Here is a 12,802-nt window from a genome sequence, read left to right on the forward strand (position 1 = left end):
TTCCTAGCTTTCCCTAAACAGTTAAAGTTTATATATACCACCCGTATATATATATATATACGTCCTTATGAAATTATGCCAGCTATTTCTAATCAGTCGTGCTTTGAATAAACGAGAGAAAACCCTGACCGTAATGAAACAAGAAAGAAAAAAAAATTAATCACCCATTTTGATGGACAAATGGGTGGAGGACAGGAGCGATAGTTAGGTAAAGAAACTGATGGAATGGACTGACAGGTGTACAACTTTTAAATAAAGGAAAACGTAATAAAACCTGGACATATTTCTAATATCCTCTCATATGTATCCAGACCCTGAATGTTTTCCTCCCAAAATACAAGTCTCCAGGTCATTCATTCATAAAAAAACAAAACAAAAAAAACAAAACAGATTGTCAGCAACATTATCCATTTTATTACTTCATAAAATATACACAAATACTGTAAATAGTGTTAAAGAACTGTACAGGATATCGGTACACAATACACAATGTGAAATACCTTTTGCTTCATCCTCTTGTACATCATCCTCAAATCTACAACTGCAATGCCACTGGGTCATGGTGGCCTGTATAATGGTAACTATACACAGTGCACTCCATACACATTTACACACACACGCCAGCAGATGCATCTAATGACTAAGTTGGAGAGAGGTTAAATAAAGAGAATGTGGTGTCAACTAAACCAATTTATTTTTCTGCAACAGAAATACTGGAAGTCGGGTTTTTTTTGGGAATAGAGGAGGATCTGAACAGATGAAGTGATGTTATTGATCTTGTAGGTTTTACTGTAGCACTCGACTCACTCACACCTGTTGGATGACCCAGCTGGCACGGCAACAGTCGCCTATCTCCACGTTTATTTCGACGCCCTATAAGTCATTAGTATGCATTTTTCTACTTTACACCTTTACAATAACCACATTTCGGCTTTACAATGAAATAAAAAAATATTTACAGTGGAGTAAACAAAAGAAAAAAAAAAAAGAAAAAAAAGAAATTTGATGCCCCGACCCGCCCTCATGTTCCTAACGGTGACTGCCCCCCCCCTCACCTCTTCGTCTTCAAAGCCCCAAATAACAAATGAATAAAAAAAGTTAACTTTTAAGAAATATCATAAAAATTGCATCCCCTGTTTGTAAGCCAAAACGGGCAGCTGTGGTCTCGGGTCGAATATCGGTATGCTGAGATATTTCCTGAGGAGCTTTCGCTCAAGACTTAGGAGTGAGTCCTTCGAATTTCCACAATCATATTTTTTTTTTTTCTGCCACAGATTAAAATCAATTCTGTAAAAACAACAACAAAACAAAATAGGCAGAGTAGATGTGCAGAGGATTTTCATGTCTAAAGTGGATGTGAGGGGAAAAGCAGATACCAGCTACTTCACCAGGAATATTACAACAGCTAAAAAATAATCACTTACTCATTCGCTTCCTTTCCTCTCTGATTGCCACTCTCTAATCTACATGCCTCCTCCGATTTAGCTTTCAATTATTAAAAAATACAAAGAATAAAATAAGGAAACAAACAAGGGATACTCAACCTTCGATTTCATATTCCTTCATGAATAATGAAGATGACAGTTACCTTTTTCTGGGGAAAAAGGGGAAAATATTTCTAAGTCTGATTAACCATCAATAAGAAACATGCATGTCCCTGAAATCTCTCGCTCTTTTTTTTTTTTTTTTTTTGCCCCTTCAATGATGACTGTTTTCAAGGGAATGTTTAGAGGACCACAGCAAAAACAACAGGGTGGGAATGAGCAACTGTCAAGGTGCAGCATTGTCGTTAGTTTCATGTATTGGGTTGGTGAGCCTACAACGGTGCAGGTAAGAACGCGTGTTGAATACCTTTGTGTATTTTCCTGAATCCTTTAAACATTTAATATCTTGTTGCAGCAAAAAAAAAAAAAAAAAAAAGAAAAAAAAAAAACCCTGCATGTCCATTGAACAGTTTTTGCAATAAACAAAGTATAAAGAACGTTGGGGGTAAAGAAAAATATAGTGACAAAATTTCCTTGCAGCCCTGCAAAAAGAAGAGGAACAGAATTAGACTTTGTATTTGTGTTTCTAACAATAGAAAATGTAAAATTTGAACTCACCTGTCATATGTGTGTGCATGAGGAGCTGCAAAATCTCACTTCCCAATGTGCTCGAACGGCACGCTGACCTGCAAACGACGACGGAATAAAGTTTAAGGCAAACAACTTCCAGTTTATATCATTAAACTGAAATGTAAATGGATGGATTTGAATGGATTTAACTTCCCATAATATAAACTAGAGCTGCACAGTTTTCTGATCCTTAAAAAGGACACCCTGCTGATTCTGATTTTGGCTTTTTTGTCTGAAATGTCACTTTATAACTCCCAACTCAGCTGTGGCTCCACAAGATGCAGTAGGGCTAGTCAATAAATCAATAACTATATATGTTACAACATCTATCAGACATTTTATCAATGTCTGATAGAATATTCAATAGTCATTATTTGGAATATTCGCTGAACCGCACAGCATTCTGGGAGATGCAGGCAGAGGAAAGACTTGAGTCACTCAACCGCTGGAAAAGCTGAGTAAGTAGCATCAACTCACTCACTCACACTCTTTGGTTACCTAGCAACAAGCTATTGAGTAACATGTGCAGCAGCAGTTTTCCAGAAGTGAACTGTAAAAATGTGTTCATACTTATTTTACTGCACTACAAACACACACTTCTATGTTCATATGGAGAATTTAAAGTGAAACATCAAGTAGGGCATAATCGTGAAGTGAAGGAAAATTATACATGGTTTTCATTTTCTTTTCAATTCTACAAAAAAAAATAAAAAATGTAATCGACAGATCTACACAAGATTCACAGCAAAAACCGAATTAACTGAATTTTATTGAGGCATGTTTTATCGTTACACCTCTTCACAGTCCACCATGTGATACACTGAGTTTGTCCATCATATCAAATACATCAGCGTTTGGAGATGTATTGTGGGAAAATGTAGAAAATCTCAGTGTTTAGCAATCTTCCGCTGCGAAACACTGAAACGGTAAGCTGTGATTACCTCCAAAATCTCATGAGATTAAACATCAGAAGTTAGAGGTTCATTGTTGGGAGTCGATCCCAGCAGGGAACAGCGCAAACAACACTAATCTAGAGTAAATCAATTCCGTGTTGCTCTTGTTTTAAAACACAATACGTGTCAAAAAGTTGGGTCTAACATCAAGGATGATAAAAGTTTTGCTTGGAAAAAAATAAATAAATCAGTGCCTTGAATGTTGTCTCACCTGTGACGTGGAAATCCTCGACTGGTCTTGTCGGGCTGTGAGGTCAGAGGACGATACGTTGGCAGGAGCGCCACGGTGTAAACGCATGCTCACCTTCCTCTCCCGCTCAGCGCGGGAAATTGCACGAGGTGACGTGTTGCCTATAGGGAAGAGAAATAATAGACGACTTCTGAGTAAGATTTTCTAGAAAACATTCGTGTTGGCAAAGTTTTCTCTTCTAATTACAGTGATTTAAAAGGGGCTGTATGTGTTTTCCAGTCATCATGGGATCATTTTACAGCACAATCAAGTAACTGTGTCATAAAAATACTGTATATGTCAAAAATTACTTCCTAATTTAACAATTTTAAATTGTCCTGTCTCTTTAAAAAAACTCCGCCTTTAGGAAGTCATCACATCATCGCATCTCCATTAACCAGCATTTCACGGAGAAGCAGCTCCTAAAATGAGCTCAGAAGATGGAAAAATCCACCAAGTGTTTGCTAATTGCTGCTGGCTGATCTGAAGGAGCAGAGTGTGGGGAGGGCCGCCCTGCGAGTCAGGAACTTGGAAAATGCAGCTCTGAGGAGGAGCTTTGTACTCGAGGGCGGGGCTAGGCCCACCCAGGCATTTTGCACAAGTTGAACGGTTGCTTCGGGAGATTGCAGGACTTTTTAAACATACACACAAAATAATCAAAAACAGACTCCAGGTAGGTTTTTGATGAAGGAATAATAATGTAACATGAAAAAAGTCAACTTTACATAACACTTCCAATTTAAATCTTAACACTAGAATGTGTTTCAATCAGTAACCAACCAGACTGCTGGACCCGTGAGGCTGGATTTGAAATGGCTTGCTCTGGTCCGTTCCGGACTCTGTTGGGAGCGCCTGGGGTGGGGCCCGAAGGGAGGCCCCGCGACGCAGACCCCCTGGGGGCTCCTCCAATACGGTCGTCTCGATCGTCCCCGGTCCTCCTGTCGCGATCCCCGTCCTCAGTTGATCGACTGGCGCCCTGAGAAGTGAAATCAGAGATCAGGAAATTTCCACTGAAGGTTTCAGCAAGCAAGGAACGTATGGATACCAAAAAATAAATAAACACATAAATAAACGTACAAATTTGAGCATGTTCCAGTCAAAGACGTAATCGTAGGAGAATCCTTGCCGGTGGAAGAGATTCCTGAACAGTTGGCGTAGGTAGGAGTAGTCCGGTTTATCATCGAAACGGAGCGAGCGGCAAAAATTCAGGTACGTGGAGAACTCGGCTGTAGAAAGAAAAACAAAAACAAACAAAAAAAAGAACAGATTGAGAAAGTGAATATACAGGAAAGAAGCCAGAAAACCTGCAAGTGTCGACACAAATAGTAGAATCTCTGGTTCCATTTTAAGCAGAACGAACTAAACACAGAAGCTGTGGATGCTTTCAGGAGAGTGTGGCTGTACCAATGCACAGGGACTCACAAGGATATCCTTTGCAGAGAACTTCGATAGGTGTGGACATCTTCTTCTCGCTGATTCGCTCGTACTTCTGTCTCTTGGTGGCAGCCTTGAGGCCCTGCCAGGGCAGCGAGCCCAGGTTGAAGTACATGAGGACGTAACCGAGGGACTCCAGGTCGTCGCGTCTCGACTGCTCTGTGGACACGAAGGGTCAGGTGTGCATGAATGAGACGGAACTAAACCTGATGATTTTAGGGACAAATGTCTGGGGGTTTAAAGGATTGTTGCAATTTTAGTTCAACTTCTGGTAATATTATGGAACTAATGTATATGCAGAAAAGACTTGCTTGAAAAATCTCATTTGAAAGAAAAAAAAATACTTTGTTAATTGGGTGACATTGTTACAAAATCATTGAAGGAGCTATTTCTTATTAATACTACCCTTTTCCTTAATTTAAACAAAACTTCTTCACGACTTAATACAACTGACAAAAAGGATGACTGAAGTAAAGGCCAGATTTTGAAAATGCTTTTTCTCATTTGTCAATTATTTTTGAAAAAGAAAAATCCTTTTTTGAAGAAGAAGAAATCAATTAAACTCAAAATACTATGGGGAGAAAAAGGTTTTAAGCCAAGTTCACGGAAAATGATTAGGGAGTTAAAAAAATAAATAAATTCTGACTTTTTTCAGAATTTTGAGATAAAGTCAGAATTCCGAGATTTTTTGATTTTTTTATTCCAGTGGCTCTAATCCTCTTCCGTACACATATCACCCAGCCATAGTCACTTTATTTTAAAACCTCTCTTAGCCTGAACAAAAGGGAGCATCGGCTGTTCATGAGATGGTAGCAGCAAACCCCTCCACATCTGAAAACCACCAACATGTTCATTCACCACGAATATACTTTCAACAAGAATAAAATGAATAAATAAATTTAAAAAAACACACAGAAAACTCCAAGGACAATTAGATCTGTGCATCTACTAAACTCTACCACCAGGCAAAGGTCAACGCGACCCAGATTATCATGTAGCCGTCATTGAGGCAGAACAGAGCGACCCTGATAAAGAGGAAAACCTCTGGGTTTGATGCGTAAACACAGTGAAACAAACGACTATGGCCTCATTCTCCCTCAGTAGATATCACAGCAAAACTCGCGTCAACTCTCACCGATTCCAAGATGCGTGTTGATGGAGGCGTAGCGCGCCGTTCCCGTCAGGTTCTTGTTCTCCCTGTAAGGGATGTGCTGGTGCGTGCGCGCGTCGCGGTACTTTTTGGCCAGCCCAAAGTCGATGATGTACACCAGGTTGCCCTTCTTGCCCAAACCCATGAGGAAGTTATCTGGCTTCACGTCTCTGTGGATGAAGTTCTTGGAGTGGATGTACTCGATGCGACTGATCTGGAAAGGAAACATCGTGTTACCCCGAAAGTCGGCCATGCGACAGCTACTTAAGCAAGGAGGACAGATTGGTGGTGGCAGTGGGACTAATCAGGACAGGAAGGTCATGACCCCACAAGGCTGAAAAGCAACCAATCGGATGGCCATATGGACGTCAGACAGGGCAACGAGTCGGGGGCAAAAGGTGAGTCTAGAGTCTGATCTGTGATACGAAATATCTCAGGCAACACAGAATAAAGCCAAAAACAGGCGAGGAGAGGAGATCAAAACATCTATATCCTTTAAAAAGACTTTAAGGGAATCGTATATAAGGTTTACACACCGAGTACACACTGACCTGCTGCAGAAAGAGTCATTCCTATCATGTTCCTGTACTGGCAGCGTAAATGTCTCGTTCACCTTGATACTGGCTGACTGAGTGTTTCTTTAAGGCAAAGTTTGAGTCTCACCATCTGGTCTGCCAGAAGCAGGACAGTCTTCAGGCTGAACTTCCTGGAGCAGAAGTTAAAAAGGTCCTCCAGGCTGGGCCCCAGCAGCTCCATCACCATGACGTTGTAGTCGCCCTCGGCGCCGCACCATTTTATCGATGGGATCCCGACTGGTCAAATAAAATAAAATGGGAATATGTAGGGTTGAGTGGGAGAACAACAGCACTGCTTTGAAAATAAAATCATTAAAACTGCAGCACAGTTGATTTAAGTTGAATTTTAGCCTTTATTTACACATAAAGGACTGGTTATTCTGCCGTTTCTTTTGTGTAGCAGTATTATCATCTGAACAGTGGTGCTCTGTATTTAGGAAATTAATCAGTTCAATAGAATAAACAGTTACTCTGCCATGTAAACACAGACAGGTTGCTCGTTCTATTACCGTTCCCCGCTTCCCACACGATCATGTTTAGTGAATAAAAACAATTAAACTGCAAGGGTGGTAAGGAAAAATGAGCATTAACTGACTATGTTAATGCTACATATTAATATAGGAAGATGTGAAGGTGAAATTTAGAGGGGTAAATCATGAACTGTACTTGTACTCAGGTAGGGTAAGGAAAAGATCCATGACTTTTTAATACATCAATTTTGATGAAATGAATCCAGTTAGCAGAATCAAAATGACCTTAGTAACTATTTTTTGTTCATCAACCTATATATATATATATATATATATATATATATATATATATATAATATTCATAATACTTTACTGTAATGTGAAAACCTTTAATTGGTTATTTGTCTATTGTTATGCCGACAGTAATACGATATACCCTGGTATTTTTAGTAAGACTCAACTATCTCAATAAAAAAAAAAAACCCAGATAAAAACCAGCATAAAAGTGGTTGATTTCAGCAAGTGATTTCTCCAAATTGAAAAAAAAAAAAATAATTAAAATAAATCCCAGACTGACCTTGAAGGTCAGAAAAAATTAAGAGAATTTGAATTTCATTGCTCGAGCGACAGGTTCGGCAGGTTGTTTACGCGGCGCCACAACGTCTGTAAAGGAATGCGCTGAAAAATCCTGCAGAGCGCGTTGAAGCGGCAGGTGCTCACCTCCTCCCTGCATCATCTTGTAGAACTTGCTTTCAATGTGCAACTGTGGGTGTTTGGTCTTCACACACTCCAGCTTGATGGCGACTTCCTCGCCCGTCGCAATGTTGGCACCTGAGGAGAAGCGGACAAAAATAACCACATCTGTAAGGGACGCGCAGGAGGAGCTCGTCGTGCTGCCTGACGATGGATGAAGGTGAGGAACATTTTCCTCCCCCGCTTACCGAGGTAAATGTCTCCGAAGGATCCACTCCCTATCTTTCGCCCCAGCCGGTATTTGTTCCCTACTCTCAGCTCCATGGTTGCGAGGTGTCACTGTCATCAACGGACAACGTAGATCTACGAGGGGGGGAAAAAAAAAAGCAATGTTTAAACACACATATTCTCAACTCGGTGGCTCGTTATTAAGACATATTTTGGGGGTCAAAATAAAGATGGCCGGTTAACGTGTCGTTTATCATCCATGGTGGTACATTTATTTTAAGAGTTTTGATTTGTTGGCTCGATAAATTCAAATTAATCCCTTGAAACTGTCCGTGTTGCCATTTTCTCTGCCGTTTGTTCAATGAGTGCATCGATGAATATTTTTTTTGAATTAGATATGGTTAAAAGCAGCTACTGTACATCATTATGATTCAGTTTTATTTCATTTCATCAATTGGTTAATAGATACTCAACAGAAGATACTATTTTCAAAAAATGTATTCAATTATTGTGGAACAACAACCGACTCATGCGGTTTTCTCCAAACTTTTGCAGTCGCCATTTTGCGGACTTGCTTAAGTTCCGCCAGGAAAAACAAACTATAAAAAATAAACATTTATTTCAATTTAGATCAAAAAGTTAATCAATAGATTCATAAACACAAAGATGAAGCAGAGGATATCTCTAATTTCAGAATGTTTTAGTTTTACAAATGCATGATATAGTTCCAGTTGGTTATAGCTTTTCCCCGTTAACTACCGTTTTTATTTATTTCAGTCAACAAAAACGTTCTCTCGATTTCAGTTTTTGTCGTTTTGCTCATTTTACTTAACTATAATGACCTTGGTTTAGTGATATAAATAATACTTCTTTGTGTGACTGGTGTCCTGAAGAAGCACATTATAAAAATGAAATGTTCGTCAAGAGCAGAATTTGTGCATGAGAGGCTACAACTGCTGTGCCATCCAGTCACAGAGTTGCATAAAAAGTAGTAATAAAACAGCTCTTATCACTTATATGACAATATTACCACATAGTTTTGTAATAAAACTAAGTTCATATCATTGTCCCTTTGGTCTTTCAGCGTCATAAACGGAGCCAGTTTCTTTATTTTGCCACGTGACAGAATGACTGAAATCTTTGTTGAGACTCGGTTTCTCATATGATGAATTTATCCCAGCAAAACTCACCACATGTTTACAAGAGGATGCATCCTGTTAGAGGGAGACGCCCATCTAGTCTCCAGAACAAAAAAAAAAGAAAAAAAAGAAAGATTGAACTTGCAGGGTAGCTAGAGATGGCGGGGTGGGAGACTGCTTTGGGCTCAGCAGAAGAAAGGAGGAGCGAGGAAAAAAAAAAGAAAAGAAAAGAAAAAGAGGCCAAAGTAGAAATGCCGGGTTAAAACCTGGAAGAGGAACGAGGATGACCTGATGCTGCACGAGCACAAGGCTTTGGGAAGCATGAGGAAATCAAGCGCAATTTCTGATGGCGGCGCGGGATCATCACTTATTTAGCGCTTCGCTCGACCACGCCACGTTGAGCAGCCACTGCCAAAGCGAGGCCGAGCTCTCTGCCACGCTGGGCTGGCAACGCCGAAGGAAAGAAGGCATGAGCAGCCACGGCAACGGAGAGCACTGGCTGCCTGGATCTGTGTCAGAGCCCTCAGACCGTTGGCTCTGTGTAACGAACTCCAGAAAAGCCCAGAGCTGCCGAGCGGCGCTCATTAGACGAGGTTTACTCCCAGTGTTAATCCGGGAACGCCGTGTCGACAAAATGCGCCGCTTCCAAAATGCAGCATGGCTTACTTTATGGAGAACGCAGTCAGACTGAGCCTACCTTACCATTAATTTGTGTGGGAGCTTTAATTGAGATATCAGCGATTAATTGCTGACCATCTGTAAAAAAATTAAAAAATAAAAATTCTGATATCAAAAAATAAATTATGACTAGTCATGTAGTAGATTTAAGATCTCACTAATCAAAGATATCTTGAACAACACCATAATTCAAGCCATCTTAAAAAGCATTTTTAGATAAAAGATTTTTAGATTTGACTAATGCAAATTAAATTGCAGACATTTTTTAAAGACAATACTAGACAAAACTAAACTAGAAATATATGGAACTATAATCCTGGACTAGTCTAAATTCCTTTTCCAGATATCTCCAAATGAATTAGGTGATATCAATTAATTAATTTAATCAATTGAGATATCTTGAATTAACATTCTGACTAGCCAGAATTACATTACTGATATCCTGAGTTAGTACTCCGTCTAGTCAAAACAACTGATTTCAAAGCAATTTAAAACTTCAATAAAACAACAAAAAACACCAATAAGGCATCTCTCCACCATTAGCACACTGTGGTTGATTGTTAGCACCAAGACACTCCCCCCTGGCTCTGATTGGTTGCTTTTGACCAGGAGCTGTACATTTTAACAACAACTCAGGGAAGAGCGCCATCTTTTCACAGATTGTCTCATATTACACTGTCACGACATGGTGACAATTTTAAAGAATGTATACATAGGTATGTATAAAAACATTTTTCATGAAAGCCACATACTGCAGTTTTAAAGTTCTGCTCTCTCTCTGCCTCCAAAAACTATAAACAAACCTTCAGACTTAGTGAAATAGTTTCCATTTAACCTCTTCTTGCTTCTCTGTGAGTCCTCTTGCTTGATTTAAAAGACAACGCACTGACTACATATGGGATATTTTGAAAGGTTGATCACAGGTCAGTGATGGTTAAGCTAAAAATAGTCCAATTATGGTTTACAAGTGTATTTTTTTGTGCATCTCTGATGATTTGACTTATTTCATGTTTTTATCCATAGCAATTTAACATTTATTACCTGTTTAAGATCCAAAAGAAGCTTGCTGTATGCCATTAGTTAGAAGACGAACCCACAAAAATGTAATTATTTAGAATACTTTGGCTACAAGGACATGGATAAATACACCCTCTGGTTTTATAATCAAACTAGTTAATAGAGAAAGAAAAATCCAAAGCACATGGGCAACAATAAAAAAAAAAACATTTTTAAAAATTGAATGTCGGCAGCTGGCCATGGCAGATGTGACAGACGGATCAGAGTTAATAAAGGGTTAGGGTCATTACACGCAAGAGTGTGGAACCGGTGTTGCAACCAAAGACCAGAGTTGAGGAGTAAAATAATTACAAAACTAAAACAGAGAGCACTCAGTTTAGAAACGGAGACGCACAACACTCAGCTCTATTTCTCTGCATCCTTCAGGCCGGTGCATGTACTGTTAGCATAAATGCATTCAAATAAACGCTATTGTATTGGTCTTAGCCTGCCTTACGACTGGGATTTTAGGATTCTCAAAGGTGTGAGTATCTTAAGCTTAACAGCAATGGGAGGAATTCATCATTCTCAGATCTCAGAGACAGTGCGAGTGTATAAGGTGAAGCAATGGGAATTAGCCTGTCACACTGCACTGGAAAAACAACATGTGCTATTACGGTAGTAATCGTCTCCAGGAGAGTGGATTGGTCAGGATGGTACAGTACATATCTGCTGGTTCAAGGGGAGTCTTAGTAGTAGGTGCGAAAACATGATGTTCTAAGGAGCTGGAATGCTATGGTTTAAGCTTTAATACCTCACAGTTTCGGCTGTAAAGAAGGAGCTATTATGCATTTTTTTCAGCTTTCAAATCAACCCAAACAACTTCTGTTTGGAGCACTTTCATATGAAATTATATCTGCCCAAAACTCTTAAAGTAAAAAAGAAAGAAAACAATGTCAGTCACGCAAAACCAGATTATTTCGCAATCACACGAACACTGCTAACGTTACGCCCCTCACAGCTGTCACTACAAACAACTACTTTGTTCTGAATTCAACGGATGCCACATTTTGTGCGCAATTTCCCCCCCCCCCCCCCCCATTTATGCTAACAAAACGACGGTTTTGTATAGCTATAGTGGCACAATTCAGTCGGTATTCCGTTTGACAAAGTGCTGCGATATATTTTTAGAAAATATTTATAAAACATATACAGTCATAGTTTGACAAAAATAATAAATAGGTGCCTTAAACAGCTTATATCTGCTTTTACTAGTTTGCGTTAGAAATAAAAGCCACAGGAATAAGCGTAAATTGACTGTTAGCAGCTACGACTAAGCTAGTAGGAGGAATACGTTACCCGAACTGTGGGACATACTGCTGAAAAGGTTCTAAATTTAAGAAAGCTTAACATTAATACAGTTGAATAAGTCAAATTTTTTCTTACTTACAACCGCACCCTTACATGCATTCAACTAGCCAGGGTAGACAGCCTGTCCTACTACTTGCCCCCTCCCCCTCTCCCGTAAGCCGTGAATAGGAGACTCAGCTTCGGTCGAATCGGGTCTCTTTTCCCCCTCGGTTTTAATGGCTCCCCGACCCAACACTCACCCGATATCGGGTTGGTCTGACAGCTGGTTAAGTGGAGCTTCTGATCCGATGGTTGTCAGTCGGACAAGAACCCGACCAGAGGAGGATGGGAGCGGATTATGACAGCTCTCATACCCCCAGCTCTGAGCTCAGTCGTCGGTTGCGCTGCCTGTTGATAGTCCCTGAGAAGCTCCAGCAGAACGAACGGCTGTTCTCCACTCTGATTTGCCTCCCCTCCTCTCGTTACTTAAAGGCGTACGTGCTCACAACGTCGATGATGTCACCCTCTGGATGTCACCGTGAGTACTAAAACTGGAACGTCAAATCTAACTACGCCTCCCTTATTTAATTTCACCATTCATTAAATTTCTAGTTACCGTTATTCGCCCCAAAAGGAACTACTTAATAGAATTTTGACAGTTAAACGTATTATTTTTTTTTTTATATCGCATTAGTACTTTACAGCATGCAAACAGTTAACTGTAAGCCATTGTTGACTGTAGTTGTGACGTTGGTTTTAAATTGGATTGGTGTGTTGATGGTAAAACGATGAC

At 39.8% G+C, this 12,802-nt stretch overlaps 1 protein-coding gene across 1 annotated transcript; it reads right to left on the minus strand.

Moving 5' to 3' along the window:
* Positions 1-391: 391 nt before the first annotated feature.
* Positions 392-12,571, minus strand: LOC122822171 (casein kinase I). Its single transcript, XM_044100632.1, has 11 exons — positions 12,270-12,571; positions 7,867-7,981; positions 7,646-7,756; positions 6,544-6,692; positions 5,866-6,094; positions 4,719-4,889; positions 4,374-4,522; positions 4,077-4,272; positions 3,279-3,418; positions 2,103-2,170; positions 392-2,026 (listed from the first exon to the last, which is right to left on the minus strand). The coding sequence occupies exons 2-10, from the start codon at positions 7,940-7,942 to the stop codon at positions 2,138-2,140; spliced, it is 1,254 nt and encodes a 417-aa protein (XP_043956567.1). The 5' UTR covers positions 7,943-7,981; positions 12,270-12,571; the 3' UTR covers positions 392-2,026; positions 2,103-2,137.
* Positions 12,572-12,802: the final 231 nt, after the last annotated feature.

This window comes from Gambusia affinis, linkage group LG19 (assembly GCF_019740435.1).
Source record: "Gambusia affinis linkage group LG19, SWU_Gaff_1.0, whole genome shotgun sequence".
Taxonomy (NCBI): domain Eukaryota; kingdom Metazoa; phylum Chordata; class Actinopteri; order Cyprinodontiformes; family Poeciliidae; genus Gambusia; species Gambusia affinis.

Excerpts from the sequence above, each read along its gene's own strand:
- LOC122822171 (XM_044100632.1), bottom strand. The coding sequence starts at position 7,942 with ATGGAGCTGAGAGTAGGGAACAAATACCGGCTGGGGCGAAAGATAGGG. Across the intron at positions 4,890-5,865 it reads CAACACGCATCTTGGAATCG|AGCAGTCGAGACGCGACGAC; the intron begins GTGAGAGTTGAC and ends TCGTGTCCACAG. Across the intron at positions 4,273-4,373 it reads ACTGGAACATGCTCAAATTT|GGCGCCAGTCGATCAACTGA; the intron begins GTACGTTTATTT and ends TTCACTTCTCAG.